Genomic DNA, 16,981 nt, shown 5'->3' with positions numbered 1-16,981 from the left:
TGTCAAACTATTGACATACAAAAATGTATTAGTTTACTTAATGTATTTTGGTAATGAGAGTATTAATGTTTTGTTTCCATTCCCAGTAATTCAAACCCCATAGTTTCATCCAAAAGAAGATCTCATATTTCTTTGTCTCTTGTTATTCATTTTCCATTCTCGTCCTTTTTCAAATGAGTATATAGTTCTGTTTTGTTATTTACAGCTTCTAGCCTCCCTGCAAACTCTTCGTGCCTCATTGTGTTGACTGCTTTAATCCGGCTACTCCATAGTGACAGTAAGGAGACCGGCCCACCTTAAATAATAAGAAAAAATAAAAGATAAGATATTTCTTTATTGTCATGTATTACCAAATAATTTGAGTGTAAATAATGCCCTGGTAAATAATCCCCATAAACCCCTCTTTATCATCTTTAAGAGGAAGTCTTGATTTTGAACCATTAATCACGACATCAATAAAGCGAATTTAAAAAATGCACAAAATATGAATACCTTTTTGTCTGTCCCTGCTTTCATCTTTTGATATCCTAAGTTTCTTTATTGGCGGTGCGCCCTCTGTTGTCCTTGAATCAGCAGTCGATAAGTAGTCCTGTTTTTCTCGATGTGTCATACTTTGCAATCTGGATTTTAAAAAATGACAATTATTTTTATAATTACATTTTATGATTTCATTTTCTACTGCACACTGATTAAATATCGAGTTCTTACTTGTCTAAGTCTTTCCACGCTTTTTCTGTTTCACTGGTTTTATCCGTTCCCTTTGCCGTGGTCTTTGCGTTGGAATCGTTACTCAATGGTTTACAATCGTGTAAGCAGTCAAGTACTTGTTTATGTTCAGGAGATGTGCTACTGTAGGCTTTGAGTAACGACTCAAGCTCTGCCCACATTTGCCTGTAATGTTCTTCCCTGTTAAGATAAAGTAAAGCATTTACAAACTGTTCATGCATAACATCTAGGACAAGCCAGGGTTTTGTAGGGTTAAAAAAAAGTGCCCTTTTCAAACAAGAGACCAGCAGTAAAAATTCTAATAAATGGACTTAACTCATTAAAATTTGTTTGTCAATCCAACCTCACCCTGCAAATTATTTTTATCTAGGTAGGCCTAAACATCTTTTTTTCAGTTGCTTGCACTCGCCTCTATTTGCGGAAAAAATACCCTTGCTAAAATCCTGGTTACGGCTTGTAGAAAAACATAATTCTAAAAGGACTCAACTGCACTTTCAATGAATATTGACTGAAATGTCTCAAAAAAAGGTACTATAACTAATCCTTGGACACAACACTACTCTTCGTAAAGCAAGCCCATCTTCTAGATTTATTTTTTTAGTTTAAGTATTAGTATTCATAATAAAACTCACTTTTTGGGAGCTTTGCCCCTAATACCTGGTGGTAACGGTAAAGGATCACCCTTTGCTTCGATCCCAACCAAGTGAAATATGGCTTTCTTGCACTGTGTTACATCTTCCTCATCCAGGCTAAGTTTAGCAATTATTGTTGGTATTGGGTCTATGTGCTGAAAGATGAAATGTAGACAAGTTCAACTGACGGATCATACATATATCATATTTGTACACTGGATACAGGTAGTAAAGTGTAAATAAATACTAACCGATGCCATGTTGAAGATGATAGTATCGCTAATTACCATTGGCCAATGTCTAGTTTGTCTTTCTAGCTGTATTTTGGCTGTAAGATACAAATTATGCTAATGAGTATGTTATTGTAATGATTACATAATTAAAGAGTAACTTATTTTACTTTGCTTGTAAGGGCTATATTAATTTTATATTTGTAATGTGGAATGAATACCCTTTGAAATTGGTACTTCCTTTTCTTGATCGTCTGCAGTAGTGAAAGGTGCAAGGCGATTGTCTTTCATAAACTCGCCAAAATCTGTGATTCTGTAATCGGTCACTCTGCCACCACAACCTTCACTGATCGACGGAGGATCTTCAAGATATGATCGGGATGTTGATAGGCAGTGGATAAAGATTTCTCCACCATGACTCGTGAGCATATGTGACATGACCTTTGCCCCAGGTTTGCGAGGTTGCTCAAGCATGACCTGACGACCGTTGAGGAGGAAGTTTGTCAGACATAATGAAGGCCTGCTATTCACCTACCGAAAAGATATTTGAACATTATTAATTTCATATTATGGTATTATTTAAATACAGTATTTTATATACAGTAAATACATATTGAAACATTCCTAAAATGAAAATTTGTCCCAAAAAACACTTTTAATAAGAAACACTTGATTTTGTGAATACTCACATCAACAGGTGAAATCCTATATGCTCCTGAACAGTAAAGTAATTCTAAAACGAAAAGATATAAAATATTGGAATGTTTTGGCTTTCACTGTAAATTTAATTAACATGAAACCATAGCCTCTTTAAATCACTAAAGATAAGAACTGTATATAAATGTCACTATATACACTAAGAAGTAACAAGAACATTTATTACATGGCTGCGGTGGATCTATTGTATTGCAACTAACCATTTGACATTCCTCTTGGTGAGCACCATTTCAGTAAGATGTTGTTCTCCTCCTGACTCAGTAATTTATGACCAGCATCACCGCTGGACGAAGGACTTTGAGAAGTGTTCTTGCGAACCTCCTTGTGGCCGTCCTTATGATGTAGTAATTCTACATCATAGTTGGCTGAGCTACTAGAATTCTGCTCTTCCTGTTGGGTAAATAACAAGTAAAACGTGAGTGTATATTTGAATATTAATATAATAAAATATATTATATAATAATATTTAAAATGCAGTGCTCCAATTAACTAGTTATTGGTCTTTAGCCTACATCAGTGTCATAACAGATATGAGCGCTCACTGAGCATGAGCAGCCCAATGCAACTACCCAGCATTGGAGGGCCCTTAGGAGTGCTCAACCAGGGAATTTTACCCCCTGCATTACACCACTGCTGGCCTACATAAGTAAAACTAATGAAATTGCAATGGGACATACATTAGATGTTGATTATACAAGCTGGAATTTCTTAATGAGAAATATACTATTCAATGGTGTATATTATCAATAGTGTATATTATTCAATTGTGTGTGTATTATTCAATGGTGTATATTATTCAATTGTGTGTGTATTATTCAATGGTGTGTGTATTATTCAATGGTGTATATTATTCAATGGTGTATATTATTCAATGGTGTATATTATTCAATGGTATATACTGTTCAATGGTATATACTGTTCAATGGTATATACTGTTCAATGGTATATACTTTTCAATGGTATATATTCAATGTTTTAAAAAGCTCATGTATTTACCTTCATTGGAATACCTGTTATCGTTGTCATAACCAAATCATGATGTAGCTGAACTAATTTGCATAAATGACTTGCAAGATGCTGTGCAGACACTACTGATATCAACCGAAACGATAAATTTGACGACACATTTTGGCGCACTTTTGATGATAGTGATGACGACGAATCTTCTGGTACGTGTACATGGAGTACAACAAGTTCACAGTGGTTTATTAACAGCAAACTGAAAAATAAAAAATCAGAGTTGATATCAATTAACAGTTTTTTTGTGGGTTAATGATTTTTTAGAATAAAAAAATAGATTTAATGATTTTTTAGAATTAAAAGAATAGATTCTAATCATTTTAATTTTGTTTCAGTTTTTAGCGTCAGTAATAGAAGATTTGCTCAATATGTCAAACATTTCAAGACTGAAGTGAGAAAAACTTATTTTTTTAGCATTACTATAATTCACAGTATTATTTTAATGTTAATATTCACTACATTATTTTAATTCATTTTCTCTAAACTGGAATCAAAGATGAATTAAAACATTTTATCTTTTTTCTTACTTATCGGACCCAGCAGCGATTTTGTTGTGTTGTATTAAAGCGTCTTGTACACTCTTCTTCAAAACTTCAACGTGACTTTCACTGTAAACAGAAAAGAAGTTTTCTTTTAATAGCAAATTTGAAAAAAAAATCTAGGTTTAAAAGACAAGCAGTTTACCCTAAAGCTCTGTCTATACTATCAAACTAGTTTGAACAAAAAAGTGTGATGTGCCCAAATATGGTAGTGATATGACATCATTAATATTTGTAATTTAGACATATTTTAATGAAATGATTTATTACTTTTTGACTGATGTAAAACAAATAATTCTGCCCTTATTTGAAACTTTTGAGGCGACATCTGTCATAGATGTGCGCACTCTGTGTTGTTCTTCGGTACACTCACACAAAACCTCCACCGCTGCTGCAAGGCCGTGTAGTATACTGCAATTCTCATCATTACCCTCTGGGTTCGCTGGGCCTAGCTCCGCAAAAATCTGCATCAGCTGAAAGATAATATATAAAATGTTTTTTTAAAAATGATACTTGATTTATAAATATGTAAATTCATCTGGAGGAATATTTTGTAGAATCTTACGTCACTTAATTTTTGATCCGATTTCTTCCAAGTATTTAAAAGTCTTGCTTCAGTGTCTGCAGCGATAAATCGTATCTAAAAATTTGGAAAAAACAACTGCAGAATTGGATGTAAGATAAAAACTTAATACTAAAAAATAAGTACACAACATTTAAATTATTCAGTCAAGTAATTGCAATTAAAAAAATGTACATTCAGTACATAACATACCAACCGATCTGATGAAAATATGTCATATACAATACGGCAGTACTCGAACGCAGCCTCAATGGCGCATGTCCAAAGCGACTTGCAAAATGGATCAAGAGGAATATTGGACACTCCTGAGCGTGATTTGCTGATGATGTCATACTCAATTTTATGGCCGCATGACTTTCCGAAGTACGGGCTGTGATCGACAACGATTACGGTCTTATGTGAAGCAGGGAACATGCTAAAAAAGCAAAGCAAAATAAGTAAAAACAAAAAAATAATAAGTAAAATCCTACAATAAAGATAAGCTGTACATCCATCATCCAAGAAACTTTTTTGTTTTATATTGAGACACTGGTTATATTCCTTCCATTTTATTAAATAGTAAGTACCAATTATATGAGTATATGAACGCAATCTGCCGCTAATATCACTCCTAAACGGCGCTCCAAAGCCTAGCCGCCAGGCACATCATATGTGGCAGAATCAACGGCGGCAGAATAGCAATCCGCTCCGCTAAACTTACTTTCTCTTGCTTAGGATTGACCAAACCTGGGCCTAGCTTTTTTGAAGAGCTTTTCCACAACTTTTAATATACCATTTGTCAAGATTTTTGTAGTATAAGCTTGCGAATATGTAGTATAGATTTTAGTACAGTATTATTATACAATAGACTTTGACAAACGAATTAAAAACCAATATTTTACTCCTCAGCAAAAACAAAAACACAACATATTACAAGTGCGATTAGACTATTTGCCGTCAACTAACCGTCAACTGTTCGTTACAAATCCCGTTAAAAATATAGAGGCTTAGGCCATTGGCTACAGTTTGTGTGTAAACACAATGAAAAAACAAACAATTTTGACGAAAACGATCAATCTATAAGCTAATATTATTAATATATAAATGCATAGGTAAATAATTTAAAATCTTAACCCAATATAAATGTTTAATGTGCACACAATTCCCTCCGTTTTTCAATGGAATAAAGTACCGTTGACGTAAAATTGGTATACAAGCGAGTAGTTGACGAAAAAAGCGTGAGCACTCCCGCGCAGCGCAAATGTAAATTTAACTAGAGCCCTCTATAGTTTTATAAGCTTAGCAACAATATTTTCAACTGTAAACAGTGTGGGCATTAAAAACCCTATTTTTTACCTTTCACAAGTAAAATGGACAATCCTAGACAAGATGAAGCTAAAGAGTATTTAGAAAAGCACAAGATTCTTGAATTATTTGACAATATCACTGCAAGTTTAGTTTTTCAACGACCAGGTAAATTTTAGGCCCACTCTAAATAAATAACTGAAGACAAGAGGACTGTCTGTGCCTGTCTGTTGCCCATTCTGACCGAGTGAATGAGTGTGAGCTAGGCCAGGCCTAGATGAAGATCTAGGCCTATTAGCGTCGGCCTAGCCTACTGAATAGCTAGTACTTATTAGTAGCATAGCCTATCAGTCAGAAGTGATCTACTACTAGGCTTAGCCAGCCTACAGTTTAATTCACAATAAATAAAGTGTCTTACTCTTTCTTACTCTTACTTACTAGGCCTAATCTTACATTTTGACAGTTTTTGACTTTTGTTTTGTTTGTTTTTTAACAAAGAAAATCCAAAAGAATTTATGATACAAGAGATAAAACAATTAAAAGAAGCAAGAACAACCCAGATGGACTACCCATGTTTATTTGATGACAGTAACATCACGTCGGTGTATGGCATGTTGGACCCGACAAAAAAGGGTTTCATCACTCTTACACAGTATAAAGAAGGTAAGGTATTATTAGTTAGGCACCAAATTTATTTTAAAGTTGAAAGAAGAAATGCAGTCTTATTAACCTTTGACCCTTTCCTTTATTCATAAGAATTTGATTTGTTTCAGCATTGACTGCTTTAGGATGCAAGACCTTTGACCCGTGTCCTGGTGGTATGGAATTGGATCGCATCTCTCAAGATACCTTTACAAGAGAAGCGTAAGTATATTTAACAAGGAAGTAATCTAAATTAAACTACTGTTATAATTTTGTTATAAGCAGTACTAAAAGTATTGTAATATCAAATTATAATTATACTTACATTCTTTTTTTTTCCATTCTAGTAAAATGGGATTAAAGAGATCATCAGCTACAGTTGCACCTTTGTAATTTTATATTTAAAACTCAGACTTGGCACTCCATACTTAACAATACTTGGCACTCCATACTTAACAATACTTGGTACTCCATACTTAATATTTGGCACTCCATACTTAACAATACTTGGTACTCCATACTTAATATTTGCACCGTCCAGAAGAACGTGTGCCGCCGATTTAAAGGCGTATATTATTATTATTATTTGGCACTCCATACTTAACAATACTTGGTACTCCATACTTAATGTGAAGAGAATTGTAGGAAATATCACAACTGCTAAATCTTATTTGCTGATTTGTAATGCCAGAAAATGTAATAATAATAATTTATTATGAAATATGTTAACTGTCACTCTCTGTCCCTGAAAATAATGTAATATATTTGTTTTTGTAAATAAAATATTATTAAATCTTTAGTTTTTGTAGTTTTTAACATGTTTCCACATGACTAAAACTGCTATATATATTTAGGGGCAGGTTGATGTTTTTTTAAATGTTTCAATATTCTATTTATTCTATAAGTAATTATTGTAATTAATTTATGATAATTAAAATAATTGTCATAGCGTCCTCTATTTATGAAACTGTTTTGGTTTTATGATAATTATAATAATTGTCATAGCGCCCTCTATTTATGAACACAGTACAGCATTGCCAAGTGGACAACAATTTTCCCTTGGGAAAATAAAGTCTAATACATACTTTATACATGCAGTTACTAATGTGGAATTGTTAATAAATTATAAAGAAAGCCACTTGTGTTTTTAATATAATATTACAGAAGAAATGCACAAATTACATTCCCCAGATATTAATTATATGATCAATAAAATATTACTAGTATGTATAAAATAAAGTACAGGGGTTGATTACTATATACAATAACTCACTTGGAATAGTATAAAAAACCAAATTTGAAATGCATAATAAAATTTGATATTTATTATTTAATAAATTTCTAAAAATGTCACCTGTTTTTTTCCTCTATGAATAAATTTTGCTTGCAGAATAAGTAACCAGGAAGAGTAATTAATATGAAGAAGAAACATACATTTACTGCAACAGATAGAATACAAAATTAAACAAGATATATTATCTAATGTTGATTAATACATTACAAGAATTTCAAAAGTATTTTGAAAAAAATGTTACAAATTTAAGAGGATTTTAAATCCACATTTATATAATTTGTAGTACAATAATGAATAAATATTCATTAAAAATCGCAAAATATGATGAAAATGATTATAGATAGCCCGCCCTCAAGTCTAATTTTGTTAATGGACTTTTGCACGGTGGAGAGAGAAGAGCGGCAGACATACGAAGAAACCAGACTTTTGACCAGCTTGCATTTTACATCCTGCCTTCAAAATACGAAAGAATTTACTGTTATTGCTGGTGATAGAAGTCTAAATGATAATTGGTAAGATTTATCATTATTTTTGCTTCTAACTTTTGTGTAATTCCTTATTGTAGCTAGGCCGTCGTCGTGTCGCAGTGTGAGTGGAAACTCAGACAGCAGGCAGGGAGGGGACGAACCGCTGGGTGGGTGGGGATTACCTTCCATCATAATACGGGTACTACAGCCTAGCCTAGGTCTCTGCTTTTGTTTCATATAACATTGAAACAGCATTGAATATGATATTTTTTGTTTGCAGTCTATAGTAATTTGAGTTAATAATTAATAAAATAAAGATGATGACGATGGTGAGTAAATTATAAAATGATCAGACAGCAATAATTGTACCAACACTAGGGCCTAGGCTATCTGACCTTGACCCTAAAAAGATTTTTTTTGCTTAACTGTACCTATCTTAAAATATTACCCAGTCGATAAGAGAACGTTTATTTTTCTATTATTGTGGTACTGTAAATAAAAGATATATTTCAAGACTAAGGTCTGTCAAAATTACACAGTAAATTGCGCAAACACCTGTCTATGTATCCTGATGGTCTAGTGAATGTTTTACTAATGATGCTTACACAAGGCAGTCCATGGTACAATAGGGCATTTACATCCTGGATTGCCTTGTTGATTGCCTTGTTGTACCATGGTTAGTACAGTACAATACACACTCTAGTACCACCATGTCTCAACACCATTATAGTTCACTGTTTAACTGAAATAACAAATTATTTAATGATGTAATCATTCTGGCAGTGATTCAAGCTGGGTCTAAAGGTTAGTAAAATCGAGCATGAAAAAAATATATATAGTTAAAACTAATTAATAGACTAGGCTTAGTGATCTGCAAAAACCATCTGCTAATGTTATTTGTCATGCTTGACTGCCTTGTATGCTTTGAGCACATGCTTACATTAAGGGGTAGCTTAAGTGATTCATCTTGAATACACTAATAGATAGCTGTATTCATTACATACATTTTAGTTTGAGGCTGGGCTCACATGTATTGGTAAAACTACCCTTGTAAATCTCTTAAATATTACCTGTAAATTGGACCCCCAGGAATTCAAAAATGTTTTGTATATCGAATTATAAATACTGTATTATCAAATTCCAGATTCTGTTCCTTTATAATATTCACAATACAAAAGAGGCTATTTTTAAAATCCTTGAATTGAATAAAAAATTTTCTACCCCAGCTAACAAGTGTTATTAAAAACACACACAGACCGAACCCAATGTGAGAAGTGCTGTAGTACTGTGTAATGGAGCGTAAGAATCCACTGATTGGCGTGTGGTTTAGTATCACACCTCTGTATTCTCCACAGCTTCAGGTTCTATCAATTCAAATTCATAATATTAAAGCACTTTTACTTAAGATATGTTTTTGTTCTGACGCGATTACGATTACCATAGTCCCTTGCGAAAGAAGAAACATAGCAATCAATGTATATTCTATTGGAAAAATTCATATTATTATTTTATCACATTACGGTACCTGTAATATAATAGTTCAATAATGCTATACTGTACTCTACAGTTCAGTATAGCTATTCAATGTTACTGTATGACCAATCCTGTGCCTTACTGTGTGCAGTATACTATATAAACAACAATTAACAATCCCTTGAGTCTGGTATGGTACTGTAATTCAAATTCTAATATTTCTACTTCTTCTTTTTCCTTGATGTCGGTCTTAAACATTTCTTGAGGTACATTAGTCAAGACAGCTGATTATGCCTTGCTTGTTCAGGCATAGCATCAAAGCAATCAAATTAACATGCGACTTCTTATTTGCATGGAAATGTATATTAAATGAGTCACATTGTATGTGCGTATCTGTATGTATTACCTATATGTTGCAGAAAAATAATACAGTAGTAATATTGAATAGTCTTGTTCAAGATTCAAGATTCAAGAAATTTTATTTGTCCATAAAAATGGAAATTCACTTTGCTTGGTAGATTAAAACAACAATATTGTTAAGGTAATTCATTCATCACCACAGTAGATACCATCTTGTAAAATCGTTGCACTGAAAAATGCAATTTACTCCACAATGAAAATTATACATCAAATAATATACCCCTTGTTTGGTAGTGTTTACTTTCATTTCCTATTATTACCACCAGTAGGCCTAGAGTCCATTGCTTAATTTTAAATTAGATGCCTCCTTTGCCATTGCTTAACTCCCCAGGGTTAATTGTTGTGGTCGTGAACCTACTAGCAATGCCATTTTATGGTAAAGTCATCATGTTGTTTACTCAATATTGGTTAATGGTAGTTTACTTTAGAGTGAATTCAGTGCCTACAAACAAACATTCTAAAATTCTTATCAAGTGATTCATACTTTACAGTAAGATGGTTCACATTTAACTTATCCAGTAAAGCTAAATCGGTGGGTTTACTGTACATCTTTTGGTGGCGCTGTTCACTGTTGAAAACATTGTGGATCAACATTCCTCGTCTGTCCCCAACAAGATACCATGTTTTATTTCTTTGTTCCTGTCTGATTTGTCAGCGTACAAAGATTATGCAAATCTTGCAATTTGCATAATTGATTACTTAATCAAATTAGAAATGTAATTATTGGTTTGTGTATGTTGCGCACTAACCATCATTAATTTTCTTAGCAATTAGGTTCCAAGATCTTTGAACTGTCTGCATGATTAGAGCTGTTGAAAATATTTAATTTTGATTATTAAATGTGTTGGCGTTGGTATGATATTAAAAATGTTTCAGGATACTGATAATGTTGATTGTAATTTTTTAGGCTAGTACAGTACCAGCCGAGGTGGAATTTTGTTAGGCCCAACAAATATTAAAACAAATTAGATATAATAATAATTCTATACTCTACTTTAGTGAGATTATAGAAAATAGACCATTTTCTAGCAAAGCTATTTCCATGAGATTAGCAATCTGGTCGCACACTCCCTCTTGCCATGGTAAATACAGGAGCAGGTCCAGGAGGTTAGCAATCTGGCCGCACACTCCCTCTTGCCATGGTAAATACAGAGGCAGGTCCATGAGATTAGCAATCTGGTCGCACACTCCCTCTTGCCATGGTAAATACAGAGGCAGGTCCAGGAGGTTAGCAATCTGGCCGCGCACTCCCTCTTGCCATGGTAAATATAGGGGCAGGTCCAGGAGGTTAGCAATCTGGCCGCACACTCCCTCTTGCCATGGTAAATACAGAGGCAGGTCCAGGAGGTTAGCAATCTGGCCGCACACGCCCTCTTGCCATGGTAAATACAGGGGCAGGTCCAGGAGATTAGCAATCTGGCCGCACACTCCCTCTCTTGCCATGGTAAATACAGGGGCAGGTCCAGGAGATTAGCAATCTGGCCGCACACTCCCTCTTGCCATGGTAAATACAGGGGCAGGTCCAGGAGGTTAGCAATCTGGCCGCACACTCCCTCTTCTTTTGATATCTGGTTAAAATAAACTTAGCACTCCTCCGTTTAGCAAATATACAATTAAATGAAAATTGTCATATTTTTGGGTAGCAAGTAAAATAATCTGGGTGTTTCATTGGTCTAAATCAATTAACAATACGTACGTTTAAACATGTTGTATAAATGCTATCCAATGATTTGAACCTAGGGTTGTAAGATGTGAAGGCAATCATCATAAATAAGCTGTAACGCCACTTAATAAATAACTAAATGAAGCCTTGAATTCATAACCAACCTTTGCTTAGTAAAATCAATACTCACAATGCATAATGAATGAATCCATTCCACATTGTGTGCATAGCGGAAAATGATTTGGACTATAAGATAATTCTTGAGAGAACAAGGATTCCCATAGGAATATGACGATGCTTCTTAACGCAATTATAATGCTAACCAGTCACGAAAATGTCGTTGAGTTTATTACAAACATGTTTAAAAATATCATTCTTGTTATGATTTGAGTTGTGTTGATAGTTTCAGTATGTCTTTAGCCAATTCTTGATTTACCCTGCTATGATAAATTATAACCCATGAGAGTGAATCTTTTGATTTTATATTATTTTTTGTGGCAAATATTTAAATAAAATGATTAAAACTGTAGATTAAGTACTGAATTATTGTTGTGGTACATTTCCCGCCCCTCTCCCTACCTCCTTCTTCCCATTCCTCCCTCCCCTTATTCATGAACAGGACTGTTAAACCCAGGTCCGTTCAGTTATTCAAATACTGATTTAGAGTTCATAGTAAGAGTTTGTACTTTATGTTGTTGTTCTGGAAGGAGGACACTACTGCTGTATGGATGGAGGTTGAGATCCAAGCAGGAGCACCAAAGGGCATTTGAATCTGTCACAGAGCTTGCACCTGTGCAGTGGAGCAGAAACTTCAGCATTCAGATCCCATGAGTCAGCCAGCTTTTAAAACTGTTTTGAATAGACTTTCATGCAATTTTCTTGAGCATCAATTTAAACAAACAAGATTATTAACTGGCTGTTTAGTGTTAACATGTGGCCTACATCGTTGATTGCCATTGGTCAATTTCGCACTTTGATAGTGCACTTTGAGATCTGGAAATTATAGATATTTGATTTGGCTCTGTTTACTTGTGTTGTCATGAGTGCCTCCCAAGTCTACCAATAATCACAGGATTTCCCAATATTTCGAGTGGAACTGCCGCCTCTTGCTAAGAAAAAAAGAAATCTGATTGCATATAACTTATCATTCCATTCAGTCTCTGTTTTAGTATTTACACTCAATCCTTGCCTAAAGATGGAATATGTGAACGCACAATGCACGGCAAATGCTACGATGCTTGGAGTGCCTAGCATACCCATTGTTTATTGTACTGTAGATTCTAATACCAGATATTTCTTTTAATAGTGCCCTCCATGTTTGGTTGTGTGTTTATCTAAAAGTATAGTACCCTCTATGGTTCAGCAATTTTCCAAGGTGGGTCTTCTGGAGTATTGACTCAAAGATTACATCTGGTTTTTATGTACAGACCAATTAGAACAATAATTATCTTGTTCTCCTTGAAATATAAACAATTTACAGGTACATTTAGGAAGTAGATTATTAAAGGATTAAACTTAATCCAAAAGGATTAAATATTGTATAAAATGTTTAATCTATTTGAATCAAGTAGGATTAAGTGCTGAAGTAGGTGTTTTTTCTTGCTTCTGTTACCAATACCTCAAGTTTAAGATTTTGTTCAATGTAACTTTTTTGTTGTTGGCAATGATACCTGGTGAGAGTGTATTGCCTTCCGGAGATGCCCAAATGGATTTTAAGAGGCCAAGGCGTGTAAGTATTGCCCATCATGCTGGTTTATGGTCCTAAAGATTAGTGCAACCAAATACGGTACCCATTCCAAATCACAAGTGTAAATAAAAGGGTATAAGTAATTGGCTTCATATTGTATATTTTTCCTTGACTCAAAATGGTTTAATTTATCTCCATTGTTCTACATGTTCCCTCTATTGTTTGACGGCAATGATTAACTGCAGAAGCCATGTTTAAGGGTTGATTCAAAGACTGTACCATTTATGGAAAGGGAATTTGAATTTTCTATTGAAGAGAATTAGGCTATTGTCAGTTTATCCAGGTACACACAGAACTACCAAAATACAGTATTACGGAAAGAAATTAAATGAATAATTACTCAGTTAGAATTAAATTTATCTTCACTATAATGTTAAGTAAGCATGTAATTATTCTTTTTATTGGGCTTTAAATACACTGTTTGTTATCAAACGTAATTGTATAAGTCGAACAAAAGATAGTCTCATTATTTAAATTGGTGTTAGCACCTTAGTGCGACTTGATTTTAGAAGATGTAATTATTATACAGCTGGAGTTAAGTTGGACCTAACACAATACACCACTGTGTTTATTTGTTCATTTTCTGCTTGAAGGAATTGATTTAATGCAAAAGATTTTATTGTTTGTAGTATCTGAGGAAGACTTAGCAGCTACTTATACAGTAGGTCAATGTACTGTTGAGGGTTCACTTAGATGACCTAAAAGACCTCCACAAAACTAGAATTATCCTAATGTCCAAAAGAACCCTTGAAGTTCTATCCTCTATCATGGTAGCAATAATAAATGCTGTCAACACAATGTTTAAAAGCTAAGTGAAGTTATAGAGTTTAGTAAAAGAAAAACATTTTTTATTTTGTACTGTCGGAGTATAGAATCCGAGATGAATTTTTTAATACAATTTAGTGGTTTAATTTTGATGGGTAATGAATAAAACTGTATGACCCTTAATTTATAGCAATTATCAATAAAATGTAAACTTGTTAACGCCCTCTATTTTGTTTACATACAATATATTAGTTGATCATCCATGTCGTCATTCTATATTTTGGTACGTCAGTAAAACTCACAAAATTAACGGAAAAGATCAATTTATGTGCTGTTAGTAGTTTAAGGTGTAGGTGATTATTACAATTAGGTGATAAATAGCTGATAAATTGAAATCCACAGCAGCCCAGTCAATTGTATTTAAATAAAATACATAATTATATTGATGATACTGTATAGCTAAATTAGTTGCCAGAATATTGTTGTTATTAACCCTATTCTCAGTCAGTAGTCGTTGAAATCTGTAAAGTCTAGAAGACGGTCAAACTACTTCTATTTCTTCAAGTGCCAAAAGTTCTTTATTACAACTATTTATGTAACGTCAAGTGCAGGAACCTTTTGTTTATTAATAATAAAAATTGGTTGCCAGAATATTGTTATATTTATCCGCTCTATTTTTCCGAATTTGACTTGTTTGTAGCAATTCTCAAGAGTTGACTTGACCCTTGATGACTTTGGCAAGTGTTTATATTATATAAAGCCTTCATGCATAAAATATATTCTTTGCTTATATTTAAAGTAAATAACTATCACAGTTAAAATGAGTTTATTCTTAATCCCAGTGACCCACACTAAATACTGATATAGTCATGCTAGAAATATATGAATTAAACTTCACTGTGTACCCACATTGGGCACCAATATGATAAGGATGAGTAGGGAATAGGACAGGGTGTTGGTATTAATGGGAGATAGTTTTACGCTTATTATACTGTATAGTGTACATAGGACAGTTTTTTGGTTTTTCTAACTCATCTTACTGTACTAAAACACACATGACAATAGTGTGTGTGTCGTAGTAACAATAGACCTTGTGTAAGTTTCTTTATAAATTGGATGAAGGTTCCTTTATTTATGTAAACTTTACAAAGAAGGTTTAATCTAAAAGATAAATTTGCAAGACCTTTACTGATACATTAAATAAATATATAGAATCTGTGGGCTGTCCTTTAGCATAGACAGGATTTATTAGGTAGACCCAAATACTGTATCTGATAAAATTTAGTAACCCCACACTTTACCCTCCCCAATCAGATCAACCCATAGAACCTATCATACTTGTTCATATTTTAAATAAAACCTTTGTTGAATAAACAAAAAGTTAGCGATTGGTGGTTTTTCTCTAAGTGCTGTATTTGTTATTTAAAAATAGATGGAATTTTAAGAGTCAATCCTGTAAAACCCTGGTAAGATATTAAGTATACAGAGATTTGAAGCACAATAGAATTACTACCCAGTTTGACTTGAATAGACGTCAGGAATTTTAGATAAGTTAATTGTAGTGGTTTATGAAATGATCCTGCGTAACATAGTAGAACCAGTCAATAGAAACGAGGGCTTTAACTTTTTAAAATACAAACAAATTAAAAAGCTTTGATCGGTCTTTATCAACTACTAACACTGCCTACAACAATTTAAAGAGCAAAAAGTATGGGTGATAATATCTAGCTACCAGTTGGTTAAAAAAACTGATTTCTTGGTTGCTTTGGTGTTTATAAGGAAATAAAATTAGATTGGTTAATGAACTGGATTCACTTGATTTTCACTATTTTCGTTACTGTATCTAGATATTTCAGTATATAAAATTGTGTTTAGAATGTATCGCCTAGTATTATCATACCATAACCTAACCCATACTTGATACACATAATAATAATAATTCAACATTTATTAGTTTCTATCAATGGTATAACAATACAATAAAAAAGAATGATAATTTATAATGAGAAAATACAAAAAATACCATTAATAGAGGATCTTGCAAGAAGAGAATACTTGTCACGCAAGACCCATAAACAAAAGAAAAAAATACATTTGTATATAATTATTAAATAAAATAAAAAAGTCATGACAAAAACAGTTTGAAGGTCTAGTTTGAGTACAATGATAACAAATTACTTTTAAGTTTTTTACGAAAAGTTGGGAGAGAGGAAGAGTTAACAATACTAGTATCTAATTGATTCCAAATTAAAGGGCCAGAAACATAAATAAAGTGGGAAGAACTAGTTAATCTTACAAAAGGAATAGTTAACTGAAACTTATGAACAGTACTTCTTAAATTATGACCATGGTTGAAATCAGCAGTGTTAAATAAATTCATCATGGGAGAAGGAAGATTGTTAGAAAAATATTGAAAGACAAAAGAGGCACTTTGCAATTTATGTATATCACCTAACTTCAGTAACTTAAGTTCATAAAATAAAGGTTCAGATGGAGTAATGCGAGACGTAAAAGTAATATTTCTAATAGCACGCTTAATCAGCTTATTAAGTTTATCGAGATGTGATGGATAGTCAGCAGCCCAAATAATGTTACAATAATAAAGATGAGGTAAAATTAAAGAATTATATAATGAAAGAAGGATACGCCGGGGAAAAGTGTGCTTAAGATTATTTATAATCCCAATTGTTTTAGAAATTTTATTTGCAATATGATTCTGATGACTGGTCCATCTCAAGTTTTCCTGGATTAAAACACCAAGGAACATAGTCTCTGACGT

General features: G+C 33.2%; 3 protein-coding genes across 4 annotated transcripts in view; 2 read left to right on the top strand and 1 right to left on the bottom strand.

The window, feature by feature from the left end:
• Positions 1-5,364, bottom strand: LOC144855463 (integrator complex subunit 13-like). The gene is made up of 14 exons (XM_078713336.1): positions 5,148-5,364; positions 4,640-4,862; positions 4,430-4,504; positions 4,135-4,337; positions 3,853-3,933; positions 3,302-3,524; positions 2,506-2,695; positions 2,278-2,321; positions 1,810-2,119; positions 1,610-1,686; positions 1,359-1,513; positions 709-906; positions 493-620; positions 1-295 (listed from the first exon to the last, which is right to left on the bottom strand). The coding sequence occupies exons 2-14, from the start codon at positions 4,859-4,861 to the stop codon at positions 147-149; spliced, it is 2,055 nt and encodes a 684-aa protein (XP_078569462.1). The 5' UTR covers position 4,862; positions 5,148-5,364; the 3' UTR covers positions 1-146.
• Positions 5,365-5,698: 334 nt separating this feature from the next.
• On the top strand, positions 5,699-7,172 carry LOC144855668 (EF-hand calcium-binding domain-containing protein 10-like). The gene is made up of 4 exons (XM_078713581.1): positions 5,699-5,899; positions 6,230-6,394; positions 6,505-6,595; positions 6,721-7,172. The coding sequence occupies exons 1-4, from the start codon at positions 5,797-5,799 to the stop codon at positions 6,764-6,766; spliced, it is 405 nt and encodes a 134-aa protein (XP_078569707.1). The 5' UTR covers positions 5,699-5,796; the 3' UTR covers positions 6,767-7,172.
• An 882-nt stretch (positions 7,173-8,054) lies between these two features.
• LOC144855461 (dystroglycan 1-like) overlaps positions 8,055-16,981 on the top strand; it is a 70,877-nt gene continuing 61,950 nt past the window's right edge. The window contains exon 1 of one of the 2 annotated variants that reach the window (XM_078713333.1): positions 8,055-8,179. The gene's annotated coding sequence lies outside the window, so the exon portion shown is untranslated. The remainder of the gene's footprint in view (positions 8,180-16,981) is intronic. The other variant, XM_078713332.1, reaches the window with a different exon arrangement.

This window comes from Antedon bifida, chromosome 11 (genome assembly GCF_963402885.1).
Source record: "Antedon bifida chromosome 11, ecAntBifi1.1, whole genome shotgun sequence".
NCBI classification, from domain to species: Eukaryota; Metazoa; Echinodermata; class Crinoidea; order Comatulida; family Antedonidae; genus Antedon; species Antedon bifida.
The sequence above is the reverse complement of the archived record's forward strand: the minus strand, read 5'-3'. Positions and strand labels throughout refer to the sequence as shown.